Here is a 27064-nt window from a genome sequence, read left to right as displayed (position 1 = left end):
ACTTATTACCTAAAAAAACACACAACCTCCAAACTGAACGTTTGCCTTAACTCTAATACCAGCCAGCAGGCGATGTCATCCTGCTACAGTTGATCCATTGTTGCTGATAAAGGTTGTTTGAGGGGAGAAAATAGATATTTGGAGTTACATTATTTATTTTCATTTTGTATAATCATTTTATTTTGCATTCTAATAGCAATAATAATTATTATAATAATCGAAGTTGTTTTTTTGTGTTGTAATAGTGTTTACATTGTATTCTTTGCAACTGCTTGTTGAGTTAAAAATAATTCACAACGTGGTGGTTTCCTCTGACGAAAACACATGAGGTCATTTCCACATCCCTTCTTTAACTGTTGAAACTCCGTCTGGAAATGTCGTCTTCAGAGGAAATTAACTAAATGGAAACTATAAGTTGAACATTTTTAGCATGCATGCATAGTCAAATAAAAGTCTAAAACTATTCCCAACATCTATGATTAGCCTCCATGGAAGAATTCACATTTCCACTTTTGCAAACTTTCCATGATGATCGTATTTCTTGCACACAGTTTCACACCTATGCAAGAGCAGCAGCTCAGTTCTTTATCCTCAGTCATTTAGTTGTGCAGTTTTTTGTGCGTGTTTGTTATTTGGGGCTTTTGTGTAGTGGAACCAAAAATGTACTCATTTTTATCCAGTTTTTAAGGTCAGTAAAACTCTTTGAAGCATACTTGAGCCTGATCAGGGAAGGGTTACATCTCCCACTAGTCCATCCTTTGAGCTGCTGATTCAGCTTTTATGTGCAGAAACAGAAGGTATTTTTATTGACTGTAATATGGGAGCATAGTTAAGGGTCCTTTGTCCTCAGCTGGGGTTGGGGAGGACAAGGGACTCCCAACGACCCAAAACCATGTAGGCTAAGTTGACAATACCATCCAGTTTCAGGTCTGACTCCTCCCCCACGAGCATATATAAACCAGCTCTGAGACCAGCTCATTCAGAATTGACAAAGCCTTTTGGATAAGACCTAAACCTACTGCCATGATGGAATCAACCTGGATGAATGAGAGTCTAGATAGACATGTAATAAGGGAGGTTAGTCTGGGATATTTAGACATTCGCTCAGCCCACCACAGAGAATTGGGACACTTCTTAGTTTCTGTTGAAACCCACAAGTGCACTCTGTTTTTTTCTTCAAGCATTGCACAAGTGACATATCAGAGGAACAGGATTCAGCTCTGTTCTGTGATCATTTAATCACAACAAGTGATGGTCATTTCAGCAGCTGCTCAACTGTCTGCTTGCTCATCTCTAAAAACAGAAATCAGGTGCAACAAAGAAATGCCGGTCAGGAAAGTGCAGCTACCGCAACAGGAAACTGCATCTAAAAAAGAGAAATGGATCTTCCCACCGTGCAGAAAGAAAACCACACAGTCCCTGTAAAGTTATTTACAGATTTATTTAAAACTGGAAGTCTGGATGGGCTTCTGGTGATGGGAAACGTCCAACAGGCGGCTCTAGACAGACAGAAGAAGCAGGTCAATAGCAGACAGGTTCAGATAATGTTTGTTCTTAAAGTTTTGTTCTTAAATGATGTTCTTAAAGGAACTATTGTGTAAAGAGGAGTTTAGATTTGCATGTCTCACAGCTTTGTGTCAATTAGTCACAAACTGTGGCAGAAAATCAGAAACCAGCTTCTACTCCAGAGCTAAAACCTTTAGAATGCATCTTTCTCTCTGACTTTAGAAGATCTTGGTACCAACCCAAACGTTCCCCTCTAAGCGGTTACAGGTTTGGTTGTACGATATGAAGAACGTTTGATCTTCCATTCATCAGCCAGATTAGCACCAGCCCATCTGATCTTCTTTGCCTTTCAGCGTCTCCCACAGTAAGTCATTTTTCTTTGTGATTCATGTTTTTGATGTGGTACTGGTTTTATGTGGGTGAGATTTCCTTCCTGACGGAACCATCTGCATTTACCTGGACCGCATACCGGCACATGAAAGCCCTAGTTTCATGCATCCTCGTGGAGGCATTAGACCAAATCTTTTTGCTGACATTTTGATTATTTTATTTGGTCACGCAGTAATCCATCCATCTTCTTAACCCGCTGTAGCCCTGTCAGGGTCACGGGGCTGCCAGAACCTAACTGGGCCACTAGCCGTGTTTACATGGGCAAAAGTAATCGGAATGAACGCCTGATCGGAAAGAAAATGCGTCATTTAAACGCGCCGTTCGGAATACTCTGCCCCGGTCAGACTCGTTCGGATCAGAATTTCTTTCTGATCAAGATAGGTGGGTTATACCGATCGTTTATCCTATCGTGGAGCATGTAAACCGTCATTCCGATCGTGTGTCACTACTGCTCTGGTTTACGTCACGCATAGACGGTGTTTCGCTGTCAGAAAGCTTTGGAGCTCATACGGGACCGACCAGCGGTGAAAAGCGCCGCTCCGCTCTCTTTCACCCCTCACGAGGGAGATGCGAAGGAGCGCTTCGTGCCCCCCGACGCTCACTCGGTCCACTGGCACCCGAGTGAGCAGAGGAGCCGGATTAATAGTTTTGTGTCTGAAGGGGGAGGATGCTTGTTACGTGTGCGTTTTGTTGTTTTATGTGTGGGAGAATTCAGACTGCGAGCCGTCCCGCCGCTCTGGGTTAACGGCTGCAGGACTCAGGAGGAACCGTGTTCGAACAGAGTGGCTTTGTGTGTGAACTTTTCAGAGCAGAAATAAATGTCACTCAGTCGTTAGAAACGGTTCAAACATTCACGTGGATTTGTGTTTCCAGTTGTTTCCCGACAAAATAAAGGCTGATGTTATTCACACATTTACGTGCAGCCAGAATGCAGATTGCTTCGTTTCTCGCACGGTCCTGGATTTTGTGTCCATCAGGGCTAATGATGGTAGCCCGTGTTAGCCTGCCCTAACCCTTCTTCCAGCTTAATTCTTCCACAAAACAGCACTGACCACACGGATTAAATATAACGATGAGCGAACAGGCGCTTCATAATATTCATAACATTAATAAAAGCACGTTTGGAAGATCGTCTCATATTACGGAGCTGCTGCACATGCTGTCTGTCTGTGGCAGCTGTTTGTTTACAACGGGACCTAGTTCCTCATCCGGGTGATTTTACACTACTGTGCATGCCCAAATCATTCATTCCGACCCAAAGTGTGAGCCATGGGAACGTTTGTTCTAATCGGAAAAGGTTTTCTGTGCCCATGTGCACGGGTGAATTTTAACCCGACCATTGGGCAAAGGGGGGTACACCCTGAACAAGTTGCCAGTCTGTTGCAGTGCCACCCCTAGGGGCAAATGTAGCAACATCAATTAACCTATGAAGCATGTGAGAAACCTGGAACCCTGGAGAAAAGCCACTCATGCACCGGGAGAACACGTAAACTCCACATTGAAGGGTCTTCTCACTGTGAGGTGGGAACCCCTGCACCACTGTGCAGCCCTCATACAGGACTCATCTTGAGAAATTCAACAGTCTCCTTTGAGGCACATAGAGTTGAGTTCATCAAAAATACATCTCATTCATGTTTTTTTCTCTCAAGAACGAGCAGTGACCTGAATCAGGAACCTCTTTCTAACTACACTAACATTGATGGGGTTCTGGGATTTGCACAGGCAGCATGTCTGATTCATGAAAAGAAAGTGAAACACAGACAGAAATGGTTGAGAAAGTCCAACAGTACAGCCTTTGATCTGAGTTAAGCTGGAGCAGCAGAATTAAAATAAACCAAACTTCCCTGTTTACTCTGATGCAACATGAAGTGAAGTTCTTTTTTTACAAAAACCTTTAGAGGAAGTAGGCAAAACGGAAAGTATTTGGTTTGAATGTTTTTACACGGGGATGCATGGTGGTGTGGTGATCAGCACTCACACTGAGAAATCCCAGTTTGGACCGTTCTGTTGGAATTTGCATGTTCTCCTCCTGCATGTGTGGGAACAATGTTTCTTTCATCAGAAATACATTAAAAATCATGCAAATGGATGAGCACATGTAGGGGAATGGGGTGGGTGAAATAAAAAAAAGAATTCACCCAAAGATGCTATTGTCCCAAGAATAACCCTTACAACAGTAAAGTTGTTCTGTCCTTTGATGAAAGAGTTTTTCCACATTTGTTGAAAAGGTTCTTTTCTCCAGCAAGACACAGGACCCCCATCTTTCTGACCGACATCACTTATCACCCCCTGCATTATAAAGCACTAGAGTTGATAAAAACAACAACGTTTGTGAGGTTAAATAGTTTCTTACGACTTGAATGGTAGAGTGTCTGCCCTGAGACCTGAAGGTTGTGAGTTTAAATCCATGCAGTGACTAAGATCTCATGATTATGGTTGACCCCCTTGACATCTATTGATGCAAATATGCATCAAACCCCTTCTGCTCCAAGATTACCTTCATTTAACGTTCATTTTCTTGAGATTATGTCGTGTAAAGAGGTCATTTAATTATTCAGAAATTCAATTTTGGATTATTTGCCAATCTTAATAGTTACCAGAAAAGATTTACATTATGTTGTGATTGCAATTATGATCTGACCTTTTGTAAGCTGGGGTGTACGGTAAAAGCTGACTAAATTTATTACAGCAGGTCTGCAAATCCCAAAACAGTTTTGCCTTGCACTTAAAATTTGATTGAGAAAAACTAGTTCCACATATTTCTGTGTTTAATTTTAGAGAGGATATTTAATTGATGTCAGATTGAGAAAACAGAAACACCCCAGATTGGTTTTAAAGCAAAAGTTTCTACAGATGCTGCTGGATTTCACATGGCCCAATGCTGCATACAAACCAGGCATGTGATGTGCATTCAAGAACATACGTTGTAAACACTGGACTGTCGGAACCTGATACCAGCATATATACTCATGGTTGTAGGAGGCTTGGCCCGAAATGTCAAAGCTGTGCAAATCTTATGAATCTCATGAAGCTCCAGGCTTTTTCTTTCACAGCTCTATTCCAATATACCTATAAAAGACTTGGTATCTTAAAATCTAAAAACCACAACTAATAATTTCTCCTCTAACATACATTTTCAAAGAGTTGGGCCCTCCGTGAATAAAGAAGAACAGACATTTTATAAGCTGTCAAAGTTCAACTGGTTTCACTTTCAACCGTGTTAAATGTTGAGTACGTAAAACCCGATTAAGGGTTTAAAAATTTGCATAGTGCCGCGTTTACGCAGGATTTTTGAACGTGAAAGCCCGAAATGGGCATTTACGAGTGTTTACATAGACTTTTCATTTTAAATGACCACTTGAATGGACATTGCCGAGGGCGGTGTGAACGTAGCTTGAGACAAACAACCAGCTTTGACTCAGAAGGTATGGGGAGTTTTTCACCAGAGCAGGGGAGCAGCAGCTGCTGGCGTAGACGACCACCCTGTCTCACCTCGTTGTAGTCGTTCTTGTTGCGTCTGTGTCTGATGATGTAGTTTGCTCCATCCAACGCTGGCTTGATCTCTGCATACAACTGATCCGTCACACCTCCATCTTCCTGAGGTTTCACCACTGCAGCCCACACACAAAAACACAACATGAACACACACTGCCTCCTAAACATGTCGGTGCTTTTTGATGTGTTTGTCATGATCACGCGGAATTTCAGATAGACCCAGTCGCTGGAACCCGGAAGGATACTCGGAAACGAGTGGTAAGTGCAAGAGGATTTAATTCTCTGAAGGAGAGTCTGTAACAGAGTTCTTGATGTGGCGTGACAGCTGACTGGAGGGTTGAGGCAGATGGAGCTTGAGCTTGAGGATTTAGCTGGATCTGTAATGAGGATGAAGAGTGAGGCTGGTGAACTGTGACCCGATGGAACACTCGTGACGAAGATTCCTGAGAGTGGAACGGAGAGGCACAATTAGCGAGGCAAAACCAAGGTGAGACACAAGACATGAGAGAGCCAGACTAAGCACCGTGAGAGGAACAACGAACTGGCGTTGAAGAAAGGTCCTGGATCTCCTTAAGAAGGCAGGGAAGATGACGAGGTAAGGCAGAGCAGGAAGGGGGACGAGGCAGGTTTCTGACAGAGGCACCATGTCAGTGTTCTCATATCAGCAGATGAATCAAAAAGTAAATATGCATTAAACCTATTTTATTGGAAGGAAACTTTTTCTCTGGGAACTCAATCCTTTAAAGTTTTTACAGCCTTCAAGGTTTTTGAAACTGAGAATCCCCAACTCAGTGGCCTTGTGGTAGAGAGTCCGTCCTGAGACTGGAAGGTCATGAGCCCAAATCCTTAGTTAAGTCATATATAAAAACCACAAATTGGACCAAATGCCTCCCTGACTGACACTCAGCATTGAGGGGTTGGATTGGGGGGTTAAACAAACAAAGGGGTCCTGAATGTGACCCAGGGAATGGGTCAAATATGGAGAACAGATTCCACAAACCTAGGTGTGTGACAGCTAATGGAACTTTCACTTTAACATCTTAATGCCTATCAAATGTTGTTTTTTTTGCTTGACTTTTCATCAGTTTGTCGTATGTATGAAAATTATTTTATTTTTTGCAGGAGATTTGACATAAAAATATGAGCTGAGCATTTCCTTTTGGCTCTCTTCCCTGTTATGTAACACAATGCTGCACCAGTTTAGAGAGATGTAATTCCCACATATTTACAAATTTAGTGGCAGCTTCGCGCTGAATTTGCTGTTTGCTTTATTAAGATCCAGGAATCCAGGTTTGAGCAGGCCAGGTCCAGCGGTTTTTGAACAGGACCCGGTTTTAGGTGATCTTAATGCGAACAATGCAGTGGAATGTTCCTTTAGTCCCCTCGCGATTCAGAAGCTGTGAATCGTAAGCCAACTTCTTCAGCGTCGTCTGACCGCACGGATTTAAAAACATATGATCGAGCAGAGCAGGCCCTTAAATATAATCATAACTGTAATAAAAGCACATTATGAAGATAGTCTCCTGCAGCTTCGCGCTGAGTGTTTTTGGTTCAACCAGCAACGTTTGCCATGGAGAAATCTGCTATCTGTTGATGGGGCTCCAGCTGTCATCAAACAGCAAATTCAGCGCGAAGAAGATGCAAATAAATTTGTAAATATGTGGGAATGACATCAGTCTTTATTTTGTTCTGGACACCACTGGAAACACAAATTCATATGATGGTTTCTCAGATCGCAGCAGCATTTCCTCCTTCAGTGATCATCGGAGCTTCGCGCTCCGCTGTGCGAAGGCAGCTGGCGGTCCGAAGAAAAAAGCTTGTCCGCGGTGCGTCGGGAGGAGGACCGCAGAAGGCGGACATGCAGCTATGTAGTCCTAAGAAGCTGTGGAAACTCATCAGAAGTTCACAACCATCACAAAGCCGTCTTCTCTGCCGCTAACAGAAAGCTCCACTGCTCCTGGTGCGTGTGTCTATGTCTGTCAGCGGCCGGACACACGGAGAAAGCAGTGACGTCATCGCCCCGCCTCCCCTCTGCTAATGCTCACTGAGAAAGAATTTTGCTACAAATTTCCCATGCAGGGTGGATGTTAAAATGAAAATGCAATCCCCTCTTTGCATTTTCGTTTTAATTATGACACAGAATAAGCGGTTTTAAGTATAAAATGAAAAAGCATTTTTGAAGTATTGATTTTTCATTAGAATTTTGAGTCATTTGATGCAGCTACATTTTGAAAATGAAAAAGCATTTCTATTAATCCATTTTAAATATCAAATTAGACATTTCTAAATGAAATTTGCTACACATTTACCAGAGAACTTTTTAAAAATGAAATGTCAAATACCATTTTAATTTTAATTTTAATTAAGTGACAGAAAAAGCTGTGTTTAGGAAGGAAATGAAAAAGCATTTTGAAGTATTGCTTTTTCTTTTTAATTTTGAGTCAAAAAATGCAGCTTCATTTTGAAAATGAAAAAGCATTTCTATTAATCCATTTTAAATGTCAAATTAGACATTTTTAAATGAATTATGCTACACATTTACCAGAGAACGTCTTGAAAATGAAATGTCAAATACAATTTTCATTTTCATTTTAATTAAGTGACAGAATAAGCTGTGTTGAGGAAGGAAATGAAAAAGCATTTTGGTGGTCTGCTTTTTCATTTTATCTTTGAGTCAAAAAATGCAGCTTCATTTTGAAAATGAAAAAGCATTTCTGGTTTTGACTTTGCTTTTTATTTATGCTACAGAATCGCTTCCATAGTGAACGATTTACAGGTCAAGGAAAAGTATCAAAGAACAGAAGTAGTCTCTTTAAAATAAGTATGCAGTATGAAGGTCAGGCTGCATGGTGGGGCAGTGGTTAGCGCTCTTGCTTCACAGCAAGAAGGTCCCTGGTTCAAGGGGGGACCTGAACCAGAACATCAATGGGGGACCTGTCTGTGTGCAGTTTGCATGTTCTCCCTGTATTTAGAATGGCTCCATGTGTCATGGTGCCTCTCTCAGCCCTCCTCCCCCTCCCCTCTCTGCTTGGCCACTGATTCATCCCAGCTGCGTCCACTCAACTCATCACCCTGCCAGACCTTAAGGAGCTAGAGATCTTAAGGAGATTTTAAGGAGCTCCAGCACCAGTATTAATCGCCAGTTCGTTGCCCCTGATGGTGCTAGTCTGATCTTCTCACAGTTTCATGCTATGTACCTCTTGCCATTGCCTTACGTACGTTTATCCTGTCTCCAGGACTTTGATGCCAACGAGTGGACGCCCAAATCTGGACTACCCAAGCAGAAGCTCATCCGATGCTACCTACCTCTTCACCGAGCTTCGCCCAAACTCCACGCCTCAGCTCGAGCCATTGCCGAACCTCCAGCCATGTCAAGAGATCTAAGCAAGCCTACCAGCTGGTCCGCGTCAAGGAGGGGGATGAGTGGAAGACGGCATTCAATACGCCTTTGGGGCATTATGAATATCTGGTGATGCACTTCGGGCCTACCAATGCCCCTGCCGTCTTCCAGAGACTGGAGAATAATGTCCTCAGAGACTTTTTGAATCGCTACATTTTTGTATATTTAGATGACATCCTCATCTATTCCAGTAATCAAACTCAGCATGAGCAACATGTGCGCCTTTTCTAGAAATATTCTGCTGAAAACTGACTCTTGAAAACCAACTTTACGTAAAGTTTGAGAAATGCGAATTTCATGTCCACACTGTACAGTTCTTGGGTTACATCATAGAGGCTGGTCGCATTCGACCCGACCCCTCCAAAATAGAGGCTGTGACCAATTGGGAACCCCCAGAAAACTGGAAAAAACTCCAACAATTTTGGGGTTTTGCCAATTTTTACAGGTGGTTTATACGAAATTATAGCAGTATAGCCCCGCTCCTTACTCGCCTCACATCCACCAAACACAGTTTCATGTGGAATCAAGACGCTCAAAATGCCTTCGAACATCTCAAATAACTTTTTGTCACAGCACCCAACACTTCACACTGTAATACTCATCGGCTGCAGCAATGTATCCCACCGAGCTGGATCACCGTGGCAACGCTCCATCCCATTGTGGCTCTGGCTCTGCCGGCTGGGACATGTGCAAGATTCGGGGCAGCCGCTCAAGGAAAAACTGGAGGACCAATTAAAAAACAGAATGAAAGGTTATTCCAAAGACATGGAGTTTAAATTAAAGACTAGAATAATGCTAAATGAACGTAGTTCAGGAAAAAGACTGAGCACTGATTAGAAAAAAAGGCTAAAAGAACTAAAGCTCAAAGAAGATGTCTGTTTTTTCTCTATGAATGAATCTTATTGGCCCTCCTGTTTGCATTACCCTCTTGGTCCATCCAGTCATGACGTGTGTGCTCGGAGTCCTGAAGTGCAGGTTGAGGACGACCACACAGTTCAACACCACCACCGTGACGAGCACCATGATGAACATCAAGTACCTGAAACACACCAGACCTTTAGATAAAGGTTCTTCTCTCCGTTTCTTCTTTCACAGGGTTTTTAAAAAAGGAACTAATGGAAGTATCCTTAACCCTTGTGCTATCCTGGGCACTTTACCTTTGGGATTTGGGTCATCTAGACCCACTAGACAGTGCTCTGAACCTTTTTTCTTCAATGATTTGTGATCTTCACTGGTGTCCATGGATTACATGAAATCTTTCCACCTTTATCCACCTTTGTCATGGTAGGAAAAACACGTCAATGTAAGGGTGGGGTCATCTAAGATAGCACAAGGGTTAAGGGTGTTCTTGCAAAAAGAAAAAGATATATTTGTCATATCCTAGAACCTGACAGATCAGATTGGCTGACATTTCAAACATTTCTGGATTCTTTCATAACTCATGTCAGCTTTTAAGTCACTAAAATAAAGACTTAAAATAGGTCACATCAACATAGTCTCAAACTCATCTGCTCTTCATTTGGTTTCTTAAGATCAAAATATGGATGAAATGAGAATTTTTACATTTTTTTATCTGAAACAGGCGCGTATACTCATAGAGCCCTAGGGGTGTTGAGCACTCATAATAAAAAGTTCTTCTGCTTTTTGTTGTTGGTTTTTTCTTTTTATTAACATAAATACATTTCTGTTAGAGACACAAAAAAACCATCTGGCTAGATATAGTTTTTAATTATTGAAATTGTTGATGACATTTTGAAGAAGATGTAGAAGATGTAGAAGATGTCCATGATAGAGTGAGGTGGAAAAGGATGATTCGCTGTGGCGACCCCTGATGGGAAAAGCCGAAAGAGAAAGAAGAAGTTGATGACATTTTGAAATCATTGTCACATTGTTGGCCTTTCATTGAATTATAATTCAACAGCGCATGAAAACAACTGAGGCGACTGGGATTCCAGCTGGTCAGCTGATGGAACAGTTTGAAACAGAAGTTCCACTGAAGTTTGGAAATATTGCAGAAGACATGCTTGATTTAGCCATCGCTAGACAGCAATGATGAAACACCACAGCAGTTTCTGGATTTCACCACCTTCCTTCAGAAATTAATAAACTGCTTTTTCTTCACCAGACAATTTCATTATCATTTCATCATGACGACGAAAGTTATCAAATTTATAATCCTGTTTGTTTGTTTTTAAATTGAATATTAGTTCCTCAACTGGAGTTGGCCTAATCACTTTTACTCATTCTTTACGTTTTCATTTGTGTCACATAATTTAAAATATTTAAAAAAAATCTGTACTTAGGTCTTTAAATTTCTCCTGTAGTTTTGCGAAGTGTTCACTTTATAATTAGTTACCAGCATTGGTGGAGCTGCTGTAAAGTGGAGAGCTGGTCCTAACACCACTGTTTGACAGCCAGCGTCCATGTTAGATGACTTCCATTAAGTATTGTTTACAGGGTTCCAGTAGGGTCTTAAAAAGTCTTCAAAGCATTGAATTTATTAATTTGGAAATAATACCTTAAAAAGCATGAACTAATCTATTTTTTATATCTGAGCCTTAAAAGTTGTGGTGTTTAAAACGTCTCTAACACATTTCTTGTCAAAAATGTAACTTTTCAACCATGATTAGTTTGTAAATAAAGAGAGCCAGAAAAATCGGCTTGCACCAATAAACTAGATGCCCACTGTGGGTTTAAATAAAAAAGAAGAAAAAGAAGGCCACAAAAACGAGGTAAGAAGCTACAGTTTTGACCAGAGGTGCTCATAGTGTAGATTGTGATCAAACGGTCGATGGCAAAGGATGCTTTGCCAGAACAGCAAAAATAAGAGCGTTTGAGGCCCGGGTGCCTCCTTGATTGGATGCGAGACTGAGACAACTGAACCAACCATCCTGCAACAGCGCCTGCCGCCTGGTCAGCGGTTCCTGAGGGGTCCAAGCCGCCTCAGGCAGCAGTGTTGTCCAGAAGCCTGCGCATTTTGAGCCCTGCCCATGGAGCAGGGGGCTGCGTAGGGTGCGCTTTGTCGCCGCGCCACTCCCCCACCAGAACAGCCACCCATTAGAAAGCCTGAGCAGGCGGCAGGGACTTCACATCACCCGCCTTTCTGTATGCTCTAGCTCCTGTGAATACTTGGTTGATCATGCTAATTCTTGTCTCAAAGATTATCCAAAAAAAAAAAAAAACTATCACCAAATGTGGAGTTTTTCATCCTTGCTGAAGATGAGGGAATGGACCAAGACTCCTAACCGACTTTCCCAAGGTCAGTCACTCAAAAATAACCCAGAATAGAATATACAAACATCTTTTTGTGATGGATACAATGGAGAGCAGAGGATGCAGTGCTGGAGGACAGACCCTCATGGGAGGACAAACCCCTGCATGGGATGTACCACCGGACCATTAATGAAGTGAATGTCTTTTCTAGAAATATTCTGCTGAAAACTGACTCTAGGAGACTGTCTTCCCTGTTACCTCAGCCCCTTTAAGATTGAATCAGTCATCAGCCTCTGCTGTGCGTCTGAGACCACCGTCAACCCTTCCCGTTCACCCTACCTTCTATATGTCCCAGTTGAAGATGGTCCGTGACAGTGTTTTGATTTGGAAAAACCTATTTTAGGAGTGCCCAGCCCGTTCCTGTTCCAGTGGTGGTCCTGGATGCTCCCCAGCACGTACGTGCCGGACGCACCCCAACCCGCTCCTGCTTCCAGGGGGGTGCCGGAGCTCGACGACTGGCCCGACCCGCCGGAGCTCGCCTTCACCGCCTACTATTAACCTTTGCAAAGTTTTATGACAGCAGTGTGAAGAAGCTGTTTTTGGATCTGTAGCAGTGCAAACATTTTTTCAACATCAATTCTTTGTGTTTAATTTTGTGTGAACATTGTTATGCAGAGTAAAACATTTTAAAAATGTGTTTATGGTTTGCAATGATAAACTGTTTAATTACATTTTACATGTGTTTTTACATCACTATTGAATTTTAGATTTGCACGATTATCAAATAAAGGGGAGTTTAACCAGTGAAGCTTTCAGGGTCGATGATGATCCACTCCACCGTCCACTTATTCTCTTCATCTGCGTCTTCTTTCAGCAGCATCCTGATCTCCTTGGCATTGTAGGTCAAAGACCTGCAAAGAAATGGAAAACCGTTCTTTGCTCTCCAGAGAAAGGGGTTGAATTTGTGAGGCATGTGCATTTCAAGAAATTTCACTTGAAATAGTATTTTAGAAAACTAAAATTCTTTCATTTATTAATTCCATAACATTTCATGCCTACGTGAACTTCAGAGTGCAGTTCTGCCAGTCAAAGGGAAAATAGTTGACGTTGATAGAGCATGATGATCGAAAGATGGCTGGAGGTAACCAGTAGCAGAGTCCAGAGGGATCCACCAGTACGTTGCTGTAGTATGCCACCTCAAACTGGGCGTCATTGCTGGGGGGCAGAGACAGAAATATCAAATATTTTTAAATTATTTTGAATAAAAAAAAAAGATTGACTGTCAAAGAGAGAACACAACCCAATCGTACTTGTTTTCCAGGACAATCTCTGGCAGCCACACCATGTTGGATGGCAGACGGAGCATGTCAATGCCATCAAACTCTGACACGTTCCAGGACAGCCTGTAGTCAATCCACGTCTGCCACCAGACAAGAAAAATGACCGCAAAGAACAGAAAATCTACAAGCTTTCCAAAGATTAACATACGTGATCAATCCACACATTGGTGAGCAGCGTCTCATCTGCTTCTTTCTACAAATAAAGAACAAAAAAATAAATGTCAGAGATGATCCAGAGCTCAGATGTGGACCAAAGTCAACAGCAGTTCCAAAGTTTTGAATTAAAACTGTTGGACAAAAGCTTTCAAAAGAAATGATAAATTCCCTTTTTGTAATTATTTTAAGAACATATAATTCAACCTAATCTGCAAAGAATGTAAAATGACTCCATAGAAAGTCCTTGAAAAACATGAACTACACAGGGTTCTTTAAAGTTCTGCCACTCAGTTCTGTGCTCTTTGTTTCTCGTACTTTTGCATAAATGTCTGTTTTTTATGCAGATGACATCCAGCACTGTAACCCTTGTTCTATCCTAGGCAGGTTAACATTGGGAGTTGGGTCATCTAGACCCACTAGACAGTGCTCTGAACCTTTTTTCTTCAATGATTGGTGATCTTCACTGGTGTCCATGGATTACACGAAATCTTTCCACCTTTGTCATAGTAGGAAATAAGGGTGGGGTCATCTAAGATTGCACAAGGGTTAAAGAACCTTGTCTTTTGATTGGACTTTAAGGAAGTTGACAAACATAAACATCTTGTATTTAAAAATCTAAGACAACAGATTACAGAAGTATGTAGTTCTTAATTAGATTTGACTGTCAGAGTAAAAAAATGTTTTGTACCAGAGAGATGAGGTTTGAGAGCGTGAGGGCGAGATAGACATCCACGGTGTCCCCGTGTTGCTCGACAGGCCGGAGCTCTTTGTTGTATTTCTTCTCAAGGAACAGGTAGTTTATCAGACGTTCCTCCTCATTCCTGCCTGAACACTCTGGCACACAAAAATACTAATCAAGGTCATCCTCTTCACATCATGATAAGGTTGAGATCAAATCAGCTTGTCTTCTGTTCAAATGTTTTCATTTGAAAGGTTTATAAAAGTCTGATTTGTCTTTTTGATATTTGTACATGTTTGTATTACAATCATGACCACTTTAAAATTGATGCAAAACTTGAATTTGTAGTTACTGTCTTTTTATTCCAAGGGCAGACCAAAACCATGACATTTATTATTATAGTTTGCACTTTTAAAACCTAATCACAAATGCACATAAACATGTTAGTTTTCTCAATACGAAAGCATGTGACTGGAAGGTAGAGATGCACAATCATGTCAATATTGGCAGATAATTATAAAAAGCAAAAGGTCTGCTGCATTGGTAGGTGTTGCTGATATGAAGTCATATCAATATTGCTGCTTTTATATGACAATCTTAGACAAATCACCACACATGCAACAAATTACCAGAGAAAAGTCTTAGATGAACATGTTTGTAAAGCCGCATGGATGCCTGGGGTGGGCTGAAACTGGAATTATGTTACACTACAATTACATCTTACCTTTGAACCACAGACAAAGTTACAAAGACCACATTTTAGAAATATTTCCCAAAGCCAGTGCTAAAATATTGAGAGACGCTTTCATCACATCTAGAACCGATTATGGTAATGCACTTGTTTCTGGTGTTAACAAAACTAATATTAATCAGCTGCAGCTTGTTCAAAACTCGGCTGCACGCATTTTTACCAGAACCAGAAAGAGTGGATGACTCCAGTTTCCATATCTTTGCACTGTCAGCTTTATGAAGGATTGTATGATTGAGGTGACACAATTCTTAATGGAATGAACTTTTAGCTCAGCACTCTCCCAGAGCCCTCAGGTCCACAGGTGAAAGTCTGCTGCTGGTCCCAAAGGTCAGAACCAAAACCTTGGGTGAGACCTCATTTCAGCTCTGTGGACCTCGACTGTGGGACCGCCGGCCTGAGGACGTGACGGCTTCATCCACTGTGGAAGGTTTCAAGAGAAAACTCACATCTCATCTAAAAAGATGAGATTTGAGATAGCTTTTAGATGAGGATTGTGCAGAACTATTTGGTCTCTCTCTCTGTTTTTTTTAAGTGAGTTAAAACCATAAACTTTCTTGTCAAATATATAGTATATATTTTAAGATAAAATTAGGGTTCGCAGGGAAGTTCCAGATAAGGGAGGAGCTGGACTTTCTTGATAAACCTTTCTATGTGCTAAAAAATGATCACTGATATATTAGCTGCCTTGGAGAACAAATGAACCGTACTCAAATCTAACCTACAGAAAGCAATGTTCCACATATGACTTATTTGACTTATTATGCAGTTAGTCTTAAGAGGAAACTAATTAACAGACAGAGTGAAGTAAAACATTCAAACTTACAAAATGTATAAAAAATCTGTATAAATAACGACTGCCTCAGGGATGGTGGAGCTAGCTCTGGGGCCAAATCTGGTGGTTTTGCTTTGGTGCTGCTGCAGTTGAGTCCTTGACCGGTGGCGGTGGATATATTTGTTGTTGACGTGGTGCTGGAGTTCGTGGAACACTGTCTTTCTCTCGGTCTTTCCTTACTGTCTTTTCAGGGCCCTGGACTCTGTGCCTCAGAGCGTGGAGGAGGTTCTTCACTAAACTCTCTAGCTCCAGCTCTGTTTAGATGTGGGCCTTTCCCATGAACAGGTCCTTTTTTCAGAATATATTAAAGTGTTCAATATAATGTGTGTGTACGACTGGTGAAACTGAGGGGTCTATTTGGATGTGATGCTGACCTGGCAAACAACCAAGACCATCAAACAAATCATTATCTTGTTCTCTTCCAACATCATAAACCCCTTTGAACTGAGCCTATTCTCAAGCATGTAGTAGCTTCAACCATGGTGCTCACATCTTCCTGAGTCATTTCAAACTCAATCTTGTTCCTTTTTCCTTTGTGATCACAGACCAGTTGTTTCCTGCCTACTGCTGCCACCTTGTGACCAAAACAGGAAACTAGTTTTGTTTTACTTGCTTTCAATGAACCTGCAGTGAGTGAGACTTTTCACAGACAATAGTTGCAGTGACCCCACTACCCCATGGTGCTGGACTTCCAGCAGACCCTCTTTGACATATTCTGTTACAGTTTTTGAGTTTTCTTTGAATTTTGGATTTTGGTTAAAATTTAAACAACGGGAAGTTTTTGTGTCCAGCTCCTAATTAGTTTTCTTGCTCAGTGTTATTTTTCTATATTTACTCTCCTCACGTGTATGAATCTCATTATTCCTTTTCTATTATTGTCCCTTTTCTCAATGCCGAGGACCCAGCATGGTCAGTAACAATACTCAGTTACACTGTGGTGTTGGAACCATGCTCAATTAGTACCAAGGGGTCCAAAGTGTGCCAAGAAAATATCCCCACACCATGACACCACCACCACCAACCTGAACCATTGATACTAGAGGCAGGATGGATCTGTGCTTCATGTTGTTGACGCCAAATTCTGACCCCACCATCTGAATGTGGCAGCAGGAATGGAGACTCATCAGACCAGACAACGTTTTTCCATCTTCTATGGTGAATTGTAGCCTCAGTATCCTGTTCTTAGCTGACAGTAGTGATACCCTGTGTGGTCTTCAGCTGCTGTAGACCATCTGCCTCCAGGTTGGACATGTTGTGTGTCAGAGATGCTTTTCTGCAGACCTCGGTTGATACCAGTGGTTCTTTGAGTTCCTGTTGCCTTTCTATCAGCTGGAATGAGTCTGATAGAAAGGCTGATCTCTTCTGACATTTGGCATTAGCCAATCAGCCGCTCACTGGATATTTTCGCTTTTTCTGACCATTCTCTGTAAACCCTAGAGATGGATGTGGGTGAAAATCCCAGTAGATCAGCAGTTTCTGAAATCCTCAGACCAGCCCGTTTGGCACCAACAACCATGCCACGTTTAAAGTCACCATTCGCCATTCTGAAGGCCCGTACACACCGGGACGAATATTCGCCAGGCGTTATTCGACAGCGTTTTTCGCCACGTTTTTTGTGTTCACACCCAGGCGATTTTCGCTGACGATGAGCCGAGTGAACATGCAATTTCCTTCCCTGACATTAGATGGCGCTTAATATAAAACAGAAATACTCCTGTACACAAGGTGGCGTTGCGCAACTTTACGCTTCTTAAAGTCACTTTTCAGTCAGAAGAAGAGAGCAAGTATTTACGCGCTTGTCAGAATCATACAAAGAAAACATGAATATTTCAAGCACCAGTAGCTCCAATTGGTGCTTGGTTCGGGGATATTTTAGAATGTCCGTCATTATTTCTTCGCGGCAGTGTAGACGCTACTTGGCGTCTATCTTCTTCGCTGGTATGTGTGCTCAGCAAGGCAGTTTTATGTTTGAGCGCCCCCAAGTTGTGTTTTACTGTAACTTCAGAGGCTCCAGACACGTGTGCAAAAGCGCCATTCTCATTGGTCGAATAGATTTCGACGCGAGGCGTCAAAAAAAAAAACGAACCCGAGGCGTTTTTTTTTTTGACGCTTTGACGCGTGGCGTTTTTTCGCGTTGGTGTGCACAGTCTCATTGGTGCCCTTTGTTTAGTCACGAGCCGTTAAACGTCGGCCTCAAGGCCCGGTGTGAACGGGCCTTGAGGCTGGTTTGAACTGCAGCAGATCGTCTTGACCATGTCTACATGCATCAGTGCTGCCGTGTGATTGGCTGATTAGTCAGGTGGGCTTAATAATGTGGCCAGTGAGTGTGAGCCTTAAGTGAATAGTTTTCATATTTGATTAAACTTGTTATACTTTTCACTGTCTCCCCTTTCAATGTGTTCAAATCACCTCAATCTGTTTCTCGTAGGGATGAACCGATCAGAATTTGTTGTCCCTGATCTAATAACAAGTCATTTGGCTCTTTTGTCAAGATTTGTAAAGTTCGAGCTGGGCGGAGTTAATTACAGCCAAAATGTCGGCACATATGAGCCGACAATTTATGCTTCCACTAGCGGAGTGTAGAAGTCTATAGATGACGTCAGAGATGATTGTCCATTTATGACTGACAGTGTTGCCGTCTTGTCAGGCCTTCACAGATTCAGATGGTTCAGGGCGTCCAAAAAATGAAATTTGCATTTTGGGAAATGAAAATTCTCCCAAGAGTCTGCATGAATTTTCAAACCTTTTGCAAGAGGGGAAAGATGAAAAAACACAACCTGTTAGGCATTGTGGTTGTCCACTCTCTTACCCTTCAGGGCAGATAGCCTTTTTATTATTTTCCAGCAAGGCAAAATGTAAACATGCAAAACACGTTGTCAGACTGTGTTTTTGTCTAGTGTGCATTGCAGGTATTGTGGTTCCATAAACACTCCAGCACAGAAATACAACAGAGACCAAAAGTCACAGACAGGCCTACTGGTGACTTCAGCACATATTATCTGTTTCTGCAGGAAGGAATCAGGCATTTTTCTCTCTAATACAATATATATATATAGAATCCATTAAATGCAAAATCAAAAGAGCCTAAAAAACTATAGTGGAACCCCTGTTCACCTCCACAACAGCGAGGAGGGCTGAAGAATGCAGAACATCCTCTGATGCCCCCTGATGAGGAAGCTGACCCATGGCAGGTGAGGAAGGCCCGCCACAAAGCAGCGGTCAAATACAACCTATAACTTTGTTGATGTGACGGCTCTGGTAGAGAAATGCCTCAAGAGGGGTACTGATTGTAGTTGAATATGTTTGATGCTTTAACACAGGACCAGAGGGTGGAAGTGGGAGATTGGAGAGCAGTGCAGGACAGGGGGGAGCTTTTAAAATTAGAAGGAATGGCCCAGATTACATATGTGGGCAATGAAATTCCATTTGTGGAGGTTTGCACTGGGATTGGATGAGCCATGAGAGACAAATTTCCACTCCCAGTGTCCACAGGCAGGCTTCTTTGAGACAAATCAAAAGGAGAAACATCTTGAGACACCTCCTAAGGAGCAAGTAGAACAATGCAAGGACAAATGGGTCAAACACACGGGGATTCATTCCAACCAAGCGGGGGTCAGTCAGGTGTCATCAGAAAAGCAGTAGAAGATGGACTCCCAACAGTGATCACTGAAGCTATGCATTATAATCCTGATTTGATGGGGCAAATAGGACAGTTTGGGAGGAAACACACCACACATCACATGACCATAATGATCAAACCATGAAAGGAGTTCCAGCGTTACAAACACAACTTGTGAAACTCCAGTTGGGCAAGGCCAGAAAGTAGGCGGCGGCTCCACAAATGGTCCAGCAGCCAGAACTACAAGAACAAGCTCCTCAGTAGTGATGGAAATACCAGCTCTTTTGGATCGGCTCACTAAAAAGAACCGGATCTTTTGGCTCCCAAATGGCTCTTTAGGTTGTTTAATTGCTATAATTAAATTTATTATCAACAGCTACACAAAAGTATGCACAAAATGAATAACTAATTTAAAAAATGTATGACAAAATCATTTAATACAGTACTTTATACTAGTAAATACAAAGTATAAAATGTATTTACTTTTGTTCCTTCCAGATGCTCAAAATAAATGAACGCAACACAAAATACAATGTAAAATGTGAAAAACAAAACAAAAGACTTTCATTCACAGTAAAGGTTTGTGTTTAAAAGTGTCTTAGCTTTGAGGAGCTGATCTGGTTTCCTCTATTAGAATTGATCTGTTCTGTTCTGGAGAAGATTCTCTCAGGTTTCTGTACAGTTTGGTTCTGGAGCCGGTTCTAGATGGAATTATTTTCCTGCAGACTCTACACTCTTCCTTTGTTTCATGAAGTAAAGTCTAATGGTTGTTGTGTCGGTTCTGCTGATGAAACACAGATGAAGCAGCAGTTTCACAATGTTGTTCCTGATTGTTCCTGATTGTTCCGTAGTCTGTTTGTGTGGAATTCTGAGATCTTGTTGCTGAAACACATGAAACATGAGAAATTTAAGATCATGAAGTTTAACAGAAACATGAACCAAAACATTTCTTCATTTCCATCAAAGCATTAATCCACCTATCCATCCATCCATCCATGCATCCATCCATGCATCCATCCATCCATCCATCCATCCATCCATCCATCCATCCATCCATCCATCCATCCATCCATCCATCATCCATCCATCATCCATCCATCCATCCATCCATCCATCCATCCATCCATCCATCCATCCATCCATCCATCATCCATCCATCCATCCATCCATCCATGCATCCATCCATTCATCCATCCATCCATCCATCCATCCATCCATCCATGCATCCATCCATCCATGCATCCATGCATCCATGCATCCATCCATCCACACATCCATCCATCCATCCATCCATCCATCCATCCATCCATCCATCCATCCATCCATCCATCCATCCATCCATCCATCCATCCATGCATCCATGCATCCATCCATCCATCATCCATCCATCCATCCATCCATCCATCATCCATCCATCCATCCATCCATCCATCCATCCATCCATCCATCCATCCATGCATCCATCCATCCATCCATCCATCCATCCATCCATCCATCCATCCATCCATCCATCCATCCATCCATCATCCATCCATCCATCCATCCATCCATCCATCCATCCATCCATCCATCCATCCATCCATCCATCCATCCATCCATCCATCCATCCATCCATCCATCCATCCATCCATCATCCATCCATCCATCCATCCATCCATGCATCCATCCATCCATGCATCCATCCATCCATCCATCCATCCATCCATCCATCCATCCATGCATCCATCCATCCATGCATCCATCCATCCATCCATCCATCCATCCATCCATCCATCCATCTTCAGATCCAGCTGTATCCCTTCAGTGTCAGAGGGTTGCTGGAGTCAACCCAGCTGCTGTTGGGTAATGGCAGAGGACACCCTGAACACATCACCACAACCGCACTCACATGTTAACGACACTCACAGGACACACACACACACACAATGTTTCTGGACAGTGGAATGAAAACCAGTCTGTCTGTAGAAAACCCACACATGCATGAGGAGAACATGAAAAATCCACACAGAAACAAACAGCAGGGATTTGAACCAGGACCCTCTCACTGTGAGGCCAGAATGCTACATCTGTGCTATTTGATTCAATATCTCCTCTTTTTTCCAAAAGTGAATCAGTTTGTTTGATTAGAAACCATCTTTGATCCAAACAACAACCATGTGTGATAAAAAGTGAGATTTTCTTCTATTCTGATCTTTTAGAATCATTCTCTATTCTGTTCAGAAACCTCTTTTCATCTTCTGTAGATGCAGCAAACCAGTGACGTGCGGTCAGGTGAGGCAAGTGAGGCAGAACCTCACCTGTCATGATCGTGTTAAAATAGAAAAGGGTAAATTAAGTAAATATTATTTCCACTCATCTGTTTTAAATATACATTTTCAATCAAATCAGCATGTTTTCCACAGTTTCTGAGGTTAAAATCGCCGAAATTGAGTGTTGCGCGATCACAGACGGAGCGGAAACTCCGGGTGAGGCTCTGAAGCGCTGTGCCTCATGTCTGACGATAGGGCTCAATGTTAACACAGACGTGCGGTGGAAACCTATGGAGTCCTATCCTGTTCATAATTAAATAAATAAACATTTAATTAAAGAAATAAATATGGCCTCATGCAAATACACAATCAACCAATAAATCTCTCATAAATATATAGAAAGATCATGAAATTGTGAAAAACCTGCACACCGATTTTAAATTAGCCATTATATTATTCAATATATTTCATTTTTCTTTAAAAACCTGTTCATTATTTTAAAAGAGAATTTTAAAATATTTATTTTTAATCATGTGGGATATTATTATAATTCTGTCTTTTTTCAGAAACTCGTATTTCAAAATCAATATTTTCCAAAGTAGCTTTGTTTTATTTCATGTTGCTGTTTTTCACAATGGCGTATTTATTTCATGAAGAGCTTTTTCAGGAGAATGAGTCTATCTGTCAATCAGTGAAAGTGGGCGGGTTTTAAATGCTCATTGGCTCATCCATTGAACTCGACTCTTATTCCTCGATACCCGCTCAGCGGTGTGCCAGTCAGAGAGATTACATGTTTCAGCGATATCCACACGGCTTTGCTGATATTAGAGGATCAAACAGAGACAAACTATCTGTCTGCTGCAGCAAACATGGACGACTCTGTTTTTGTAGTTTGAGGGTTTATGTGGACCAAACCACAGAGGAGCTCCGGTCGTCCACATCTTGAAGTCCCATGAAACACTCCTCATTCTCACGCCATTCACTCAGAGCTCACATCGTGCTTTACAGTGTCGGCTCGCAGGAGGCGAGCTGGCGGACCGACAGTCAGACCACGCAGCTGCGCAAAGCGGAACAAGCCAGCTCAGGCCGCCTGAACCCTGCTACAGGCCAGCTTAATAGGCTTCAGGTGAGGCATGCCTCACCAGCAGGGGGCAGACGTGAGCTGACAGCTGCTTGGTAGCTACACTGGTGCCGTAGAAACAGACTAAAGGCCCGTACACACCGGGGCGAATATTCGCCAGGCGTTATTCGCCAGCGTTTTTCACCACGTTTTTTGTGTTCACACCCAGGCGATTTTCGCTGACGATGAGCCGAGTGAACATGCAATTTCATTCCCTGACGTTAGATGGCGCTTAATGTAAACAGAAATACTCCTGTACACAAGGTGGCGCTGCGCAACTTTACACTTCTTAAAGTCGCTTTTCGCTCAGAAGAAGAGAGCAAGTATTTACGCGCTTGTCAGAATAATACAAAGAAAACATGAATATTTCAAGCACCAGTAATACTAATAATAATAATGGATTGGATTTATCTGCGCTTTTAAAGACACCCAAAGCGCTTACATTATGTCCATTATTCATTCACTCCTCATTCATACTTGGTGATGGTAAGCTATGGTTGTAGCCACAGCTGCCCTGGGGCAGACTGACAGAGGCGTGGCTGCCATTTCGCGCCTACGGCCCCTCCGACCATCACCGGGATCATTCATACACATTCACACACCAGTGGAGCAACACTGGAGGCAAGGAGGGTGAAGTGTCTTGCCCAAGGACACAACGACATTTTTGGCTGGTGGGAGCGGGGATCGAACCGCCAACCCTTCGATCATTGGACGACCCGCTCAACCACCTGAGCCACTGTCACTGTAGCTCCAACTGGTGCTTGGTTCTGGGATATTTTAAAATGTCCGTCATTATTTCGTCGTGGCAGTGTAGACGCTACTCTGCGTCTATCTTCTTCGCTGGTATGTGTGCTCAGAAAGGCAGTTTTGTGTTTGAGCGCCCCCAAGTTGTGTTTTACTGTAACTTCAGAAGCTCCAGACACGTGTGCAAAAGCGCTGTTCTCATTGGTCGTATAGTTTTCGGCGCGGCGCGTCGAACCAAAAAAACGAACCCGAGGCGTTTTTTAAAAAGTGACGCTTTGACGCGTGGCGTTTTTTCGCGTTGGTGTGCACACTCACATTGGTGCCCTTTGTTTAGTCACGAGTCGGCGAAAATCGTGGGCGAAATTCGTCCCGGTGTCAACAGGCCTTAAGAACGCCTGTATCAAAATAAAGAATAAAGAAAAATATAGAAGACTTTTCCAGCAGATCACAGAGATTTTTGTGGAGAAGGATCAACACATGGACTCAAAAAGTAAGGCCAAACACGTTTTTCAATCCTTGTTTTTTTTTAAATAACATGGGAGTGAGTTGATAAAATTGTAAGTAAAATCATTTATTTTATTGTTATGATCATTTTTTCACAGACAACATTTGATAAATGATTAAAGCTCCAAAATTTGAAGTTGGAAAAATACCAGAAATAGTTACTGATGGTCAAATGTGAACTGAAATCATCTGAATACTATAATTTGTTTACAGTTCATATGAATCATTTATACACAATATTTGTGTTCTATCCATGTCTATACAAGAAAAGTTCTATGTAGGACAAATATGTTCTTGTGTGTATTTTATAAGCTGTTAGCTGCTGTTGGATAAATGGTGAAACATTCAGTTCTTTCAGTTGTAAATGCCTCACCAGCCATTAACCTCACCGCACGTCACTGCAGCAAACACACTTACATGATTGACTCCATGTAGGATTTTTGTCATTTGCATCCTGTAACAGAGAAGAGGACACACACATTAGCGTTAAACACAAAGACGTGCACAGACACGTGCACTAACACACATGGATGTAAATTCTCAGCTGGGATGTTCATCTCTGAGCTCATTTCTAAATGTCAGACAGACTCTGCACACAATAAAGAAACTAATCATCTTCTGGTTGCTCTTCATCAACTGACCTTCATGTCATCCTCACACAGAGCAGTCCTAAATGTACAAACTCTCACCTCCTCAACTTTATTTTGAAAATCACTAATCTACAGCAACTTCCTCCACAACTAAACAACAGCAGGATTTGAGGAACTTTACCGTTTCTTCTTCTTCTTCTGCAGAAAAACACCAGAGCGATTACAACAGCAGAGATCCCAATAACTGTTAACACTATGATGATGGTGACATGAGGATTGTCTGAAACAGAAAACAGTTATTTGGTTCAAAAAGGAGATTTTATTCTTTAAAACTGTGAAACATGAAAGAACATTTAGAGGAAAGTTGACAGAAAATCTTCTGCAGCTAAACGTTGCCGTCTTTGGTAACTTCTTACTCAGCATCATGTTTTCATGTGAACTCAATCTAAATGTTGCTGCAAGTTTCAAAGTAAAACACAATCACAAAGACGGGACGAGTTCTGACAGACTTCATGTTGATCACGTTTGGATGTCTGGAACATGGGAGCGATTTCTCTGATCTCTGACAGAAAAACTAGTTTCTCACTTGATTCCTCAGCTGGACTCAGAGAGACTTGAGTGATGTTGGTCTCCTCATCCTTGCTGACTTCACATGTGTATGTTCCCTCATGATCTGCAGATAAGTGCTGCAGTGTGAGTCTGCCTGACTCTGAGACATCCTTCACATGCTGCTTCCACTCCTCTGACACTCTCTGCTCATCATCCTCTTTCTTGGTCACAATCATCTGATTCTGATTGAAGCTCCAAACCAGACTGAAGCCTTTGAGGGAGGAGTCTGAGGCAGAGCAGGAGATGGTTGCTTCTCCAGAGATGATCTTCACTGAAGCTGGACAATAGAAACACAGAAACAGTTCATCATGAAATAAAACATCCAGTCCAAATGTCTGACAGCCTGAAGCAAAGACACTGAGATGTTTGCACTCAGCCTCCTGCCTCCATATTGACATGAATGACACTTTGAAAGACTTGAAAGAAATCATTTCAGAGCTGAATCCTCCATAGTCTGCTGGATCCTGGAGGATCCTGTAGGTCTGCATGCAGAAACAGTCCCACAGTGACAAAGAACATCAAGGTCTTTGATTCTGGAAAGTTCTGCCATGATCAGACAGAGATGTCTCCAGATGAACTGGAACACTCACGTCCTCTCCTCCATGAAGCTCTCCTCTGGTTTGATGGAGTGCTGATGGTGCAGATGTAGTCCAGGTCATCTTCACCGTCTGAAAGAGTCAGAGAGCTGCTGATGTTGTAAAGAAGTTCTTCAGTCTCCTGGACTCTGGTTGTGTTCTGGAAGGTTCTGCTGGATGGAGGACTGATGGACCAGCTGAGATCAGGTTCAGGATAGATCCCATCTGAGCTGCAGATGATCTGGTTTTCCGTCTGCTTCATGTTGATCTTCTGAGGTGGAGCTGCAACAAGTGGAAAAAGTAGAATTTCAGCTTCCAGCAGTGTAGAATCAGTGTTTGTGTGGAAAAGTCAATCCTCTCTTCCTGCTGCTAGAATTCCAGCTTTAAGCAGGTTCAGGATGAACTGATCCTCAGCAGGTGTGTCCTCCTCTAATCCACACTCTCACTAATCTGCAGCTCTGCTTGAAATCTTTCTTCATTTCCTTCAACATTGGAGCTGAACCTCCTTCAATTCTGCAGAATCTCTCACTTGTTGTTCATTTCTTTTGGGACATTTTCAGCCTTAATGACAGATTTCTCTGATAGATTTCCAGCTGTAAAGTCAACAAATGTCTGCATTTTCCCATTTCCTGTCCTTCCTTCATCACTTCTGGTTCAGCTTTCAGAGCTTCCACATCTTTCTGTTCTTGCAGTCGTCTCTGCTTCAACAAAGAAAACCTTTTAGTGACTCCAAGATTTGGAGGATTTCAAGAAGCTTTTAGTTTCAGAGACACAAAACATTTGTTCATCAGAGAATGGGACAGATTCAGGAGAATCAGGAACTTTGGATCATGAACTACTGTCTAAACTCTGAATTCAAGTTCATTTCATGACTTACTGTGGAACATTCAGCTTTAAGAATGTCTGATGGACTGAATGGGAGAAACTGAACTAAAACATTTGGACTTTTAATAGTTATTAAGGAGCGGCTTCCTTACATGTCCGTCCCTCTACTCCATTGCCCATCGAAGCAAGTATAGTTTGAACTTAGAATAGAAGCGTCATCTTGGCTAGCGGGGATGTGCGTCCTTCAGGCACAAAGGTTCTGGTCTGTGGACTATTAAAACTACCCACTCAGAACTCGCACAAAGCAATGGTTTAAAACATGCTACCGGGTGGGAAAGAGTAAATACGAGAGGCAAGCAAGACGCGACAATGCCAAAAGAGCAAGATATAAGCAGTTCAGCATCGAACACCAGCAAAGCAGCCGAACAAGCTAACCCGAGCGACGACGCCAATGTAAGGCCGAGCCA

General features: G+C 42.2%; 1 protein-coding gene and 1 long non-coding RNA gene across 2 annotated transcripts in view; one reads left to right on the top strand and one right to left on the bottom strand.

Annotated features, from left to right (window-relative positions):
• LOC105353610 (hemicentin-1-like) overlaps window positions 1-27064 on the bottom strand; it is a 703897-nt gene that overhangs the window by 590678 nt on the left and 86155 nt on the right. The window contains exons 9-10 of the mRNA XM_023950035.1: window positions 25788-26054; window positions 25175-25474 (exon numbers count right to left, since the gene is read on the bottom strand). Coding sequence (XP_023805803.1) covers window positions 25175-25474; window positions 25788-26054 — 567 coding nt within the window. The remainder of the gene's footprint in view (window positions 1-25174; window positions 25475-25787; window positions 26055-27064) is intronic.
• LOC111946612 lies at window positions 11460-12812 on the top strand. The gene is made up of 2 exons (XR_002872336.1): window positions 11460-12050; window positions 12408-12812. It is a non-coding gene; the product is annotated as an uncharacterized LOC111946612 (long non-coding RNA).

This window comes from Oryzias latipes, chromosome 20 (genome assembly GCF_002234675.1).
Source record: "Oryzias latipes chromosome 20, ASM223467v1".
In the NCBI taxonomy this organism is placed as follows: Eukaryota; Metazoa; Chordata; class Actinopteri; order Beloniformes; family Adrianichthyidae; genus Oryzias; species Oryzias latipes.
Note: the sequence above shows the minus strand (reverse complement) of the source record. Positions and strands in the feature narration are given on the sequence as shown.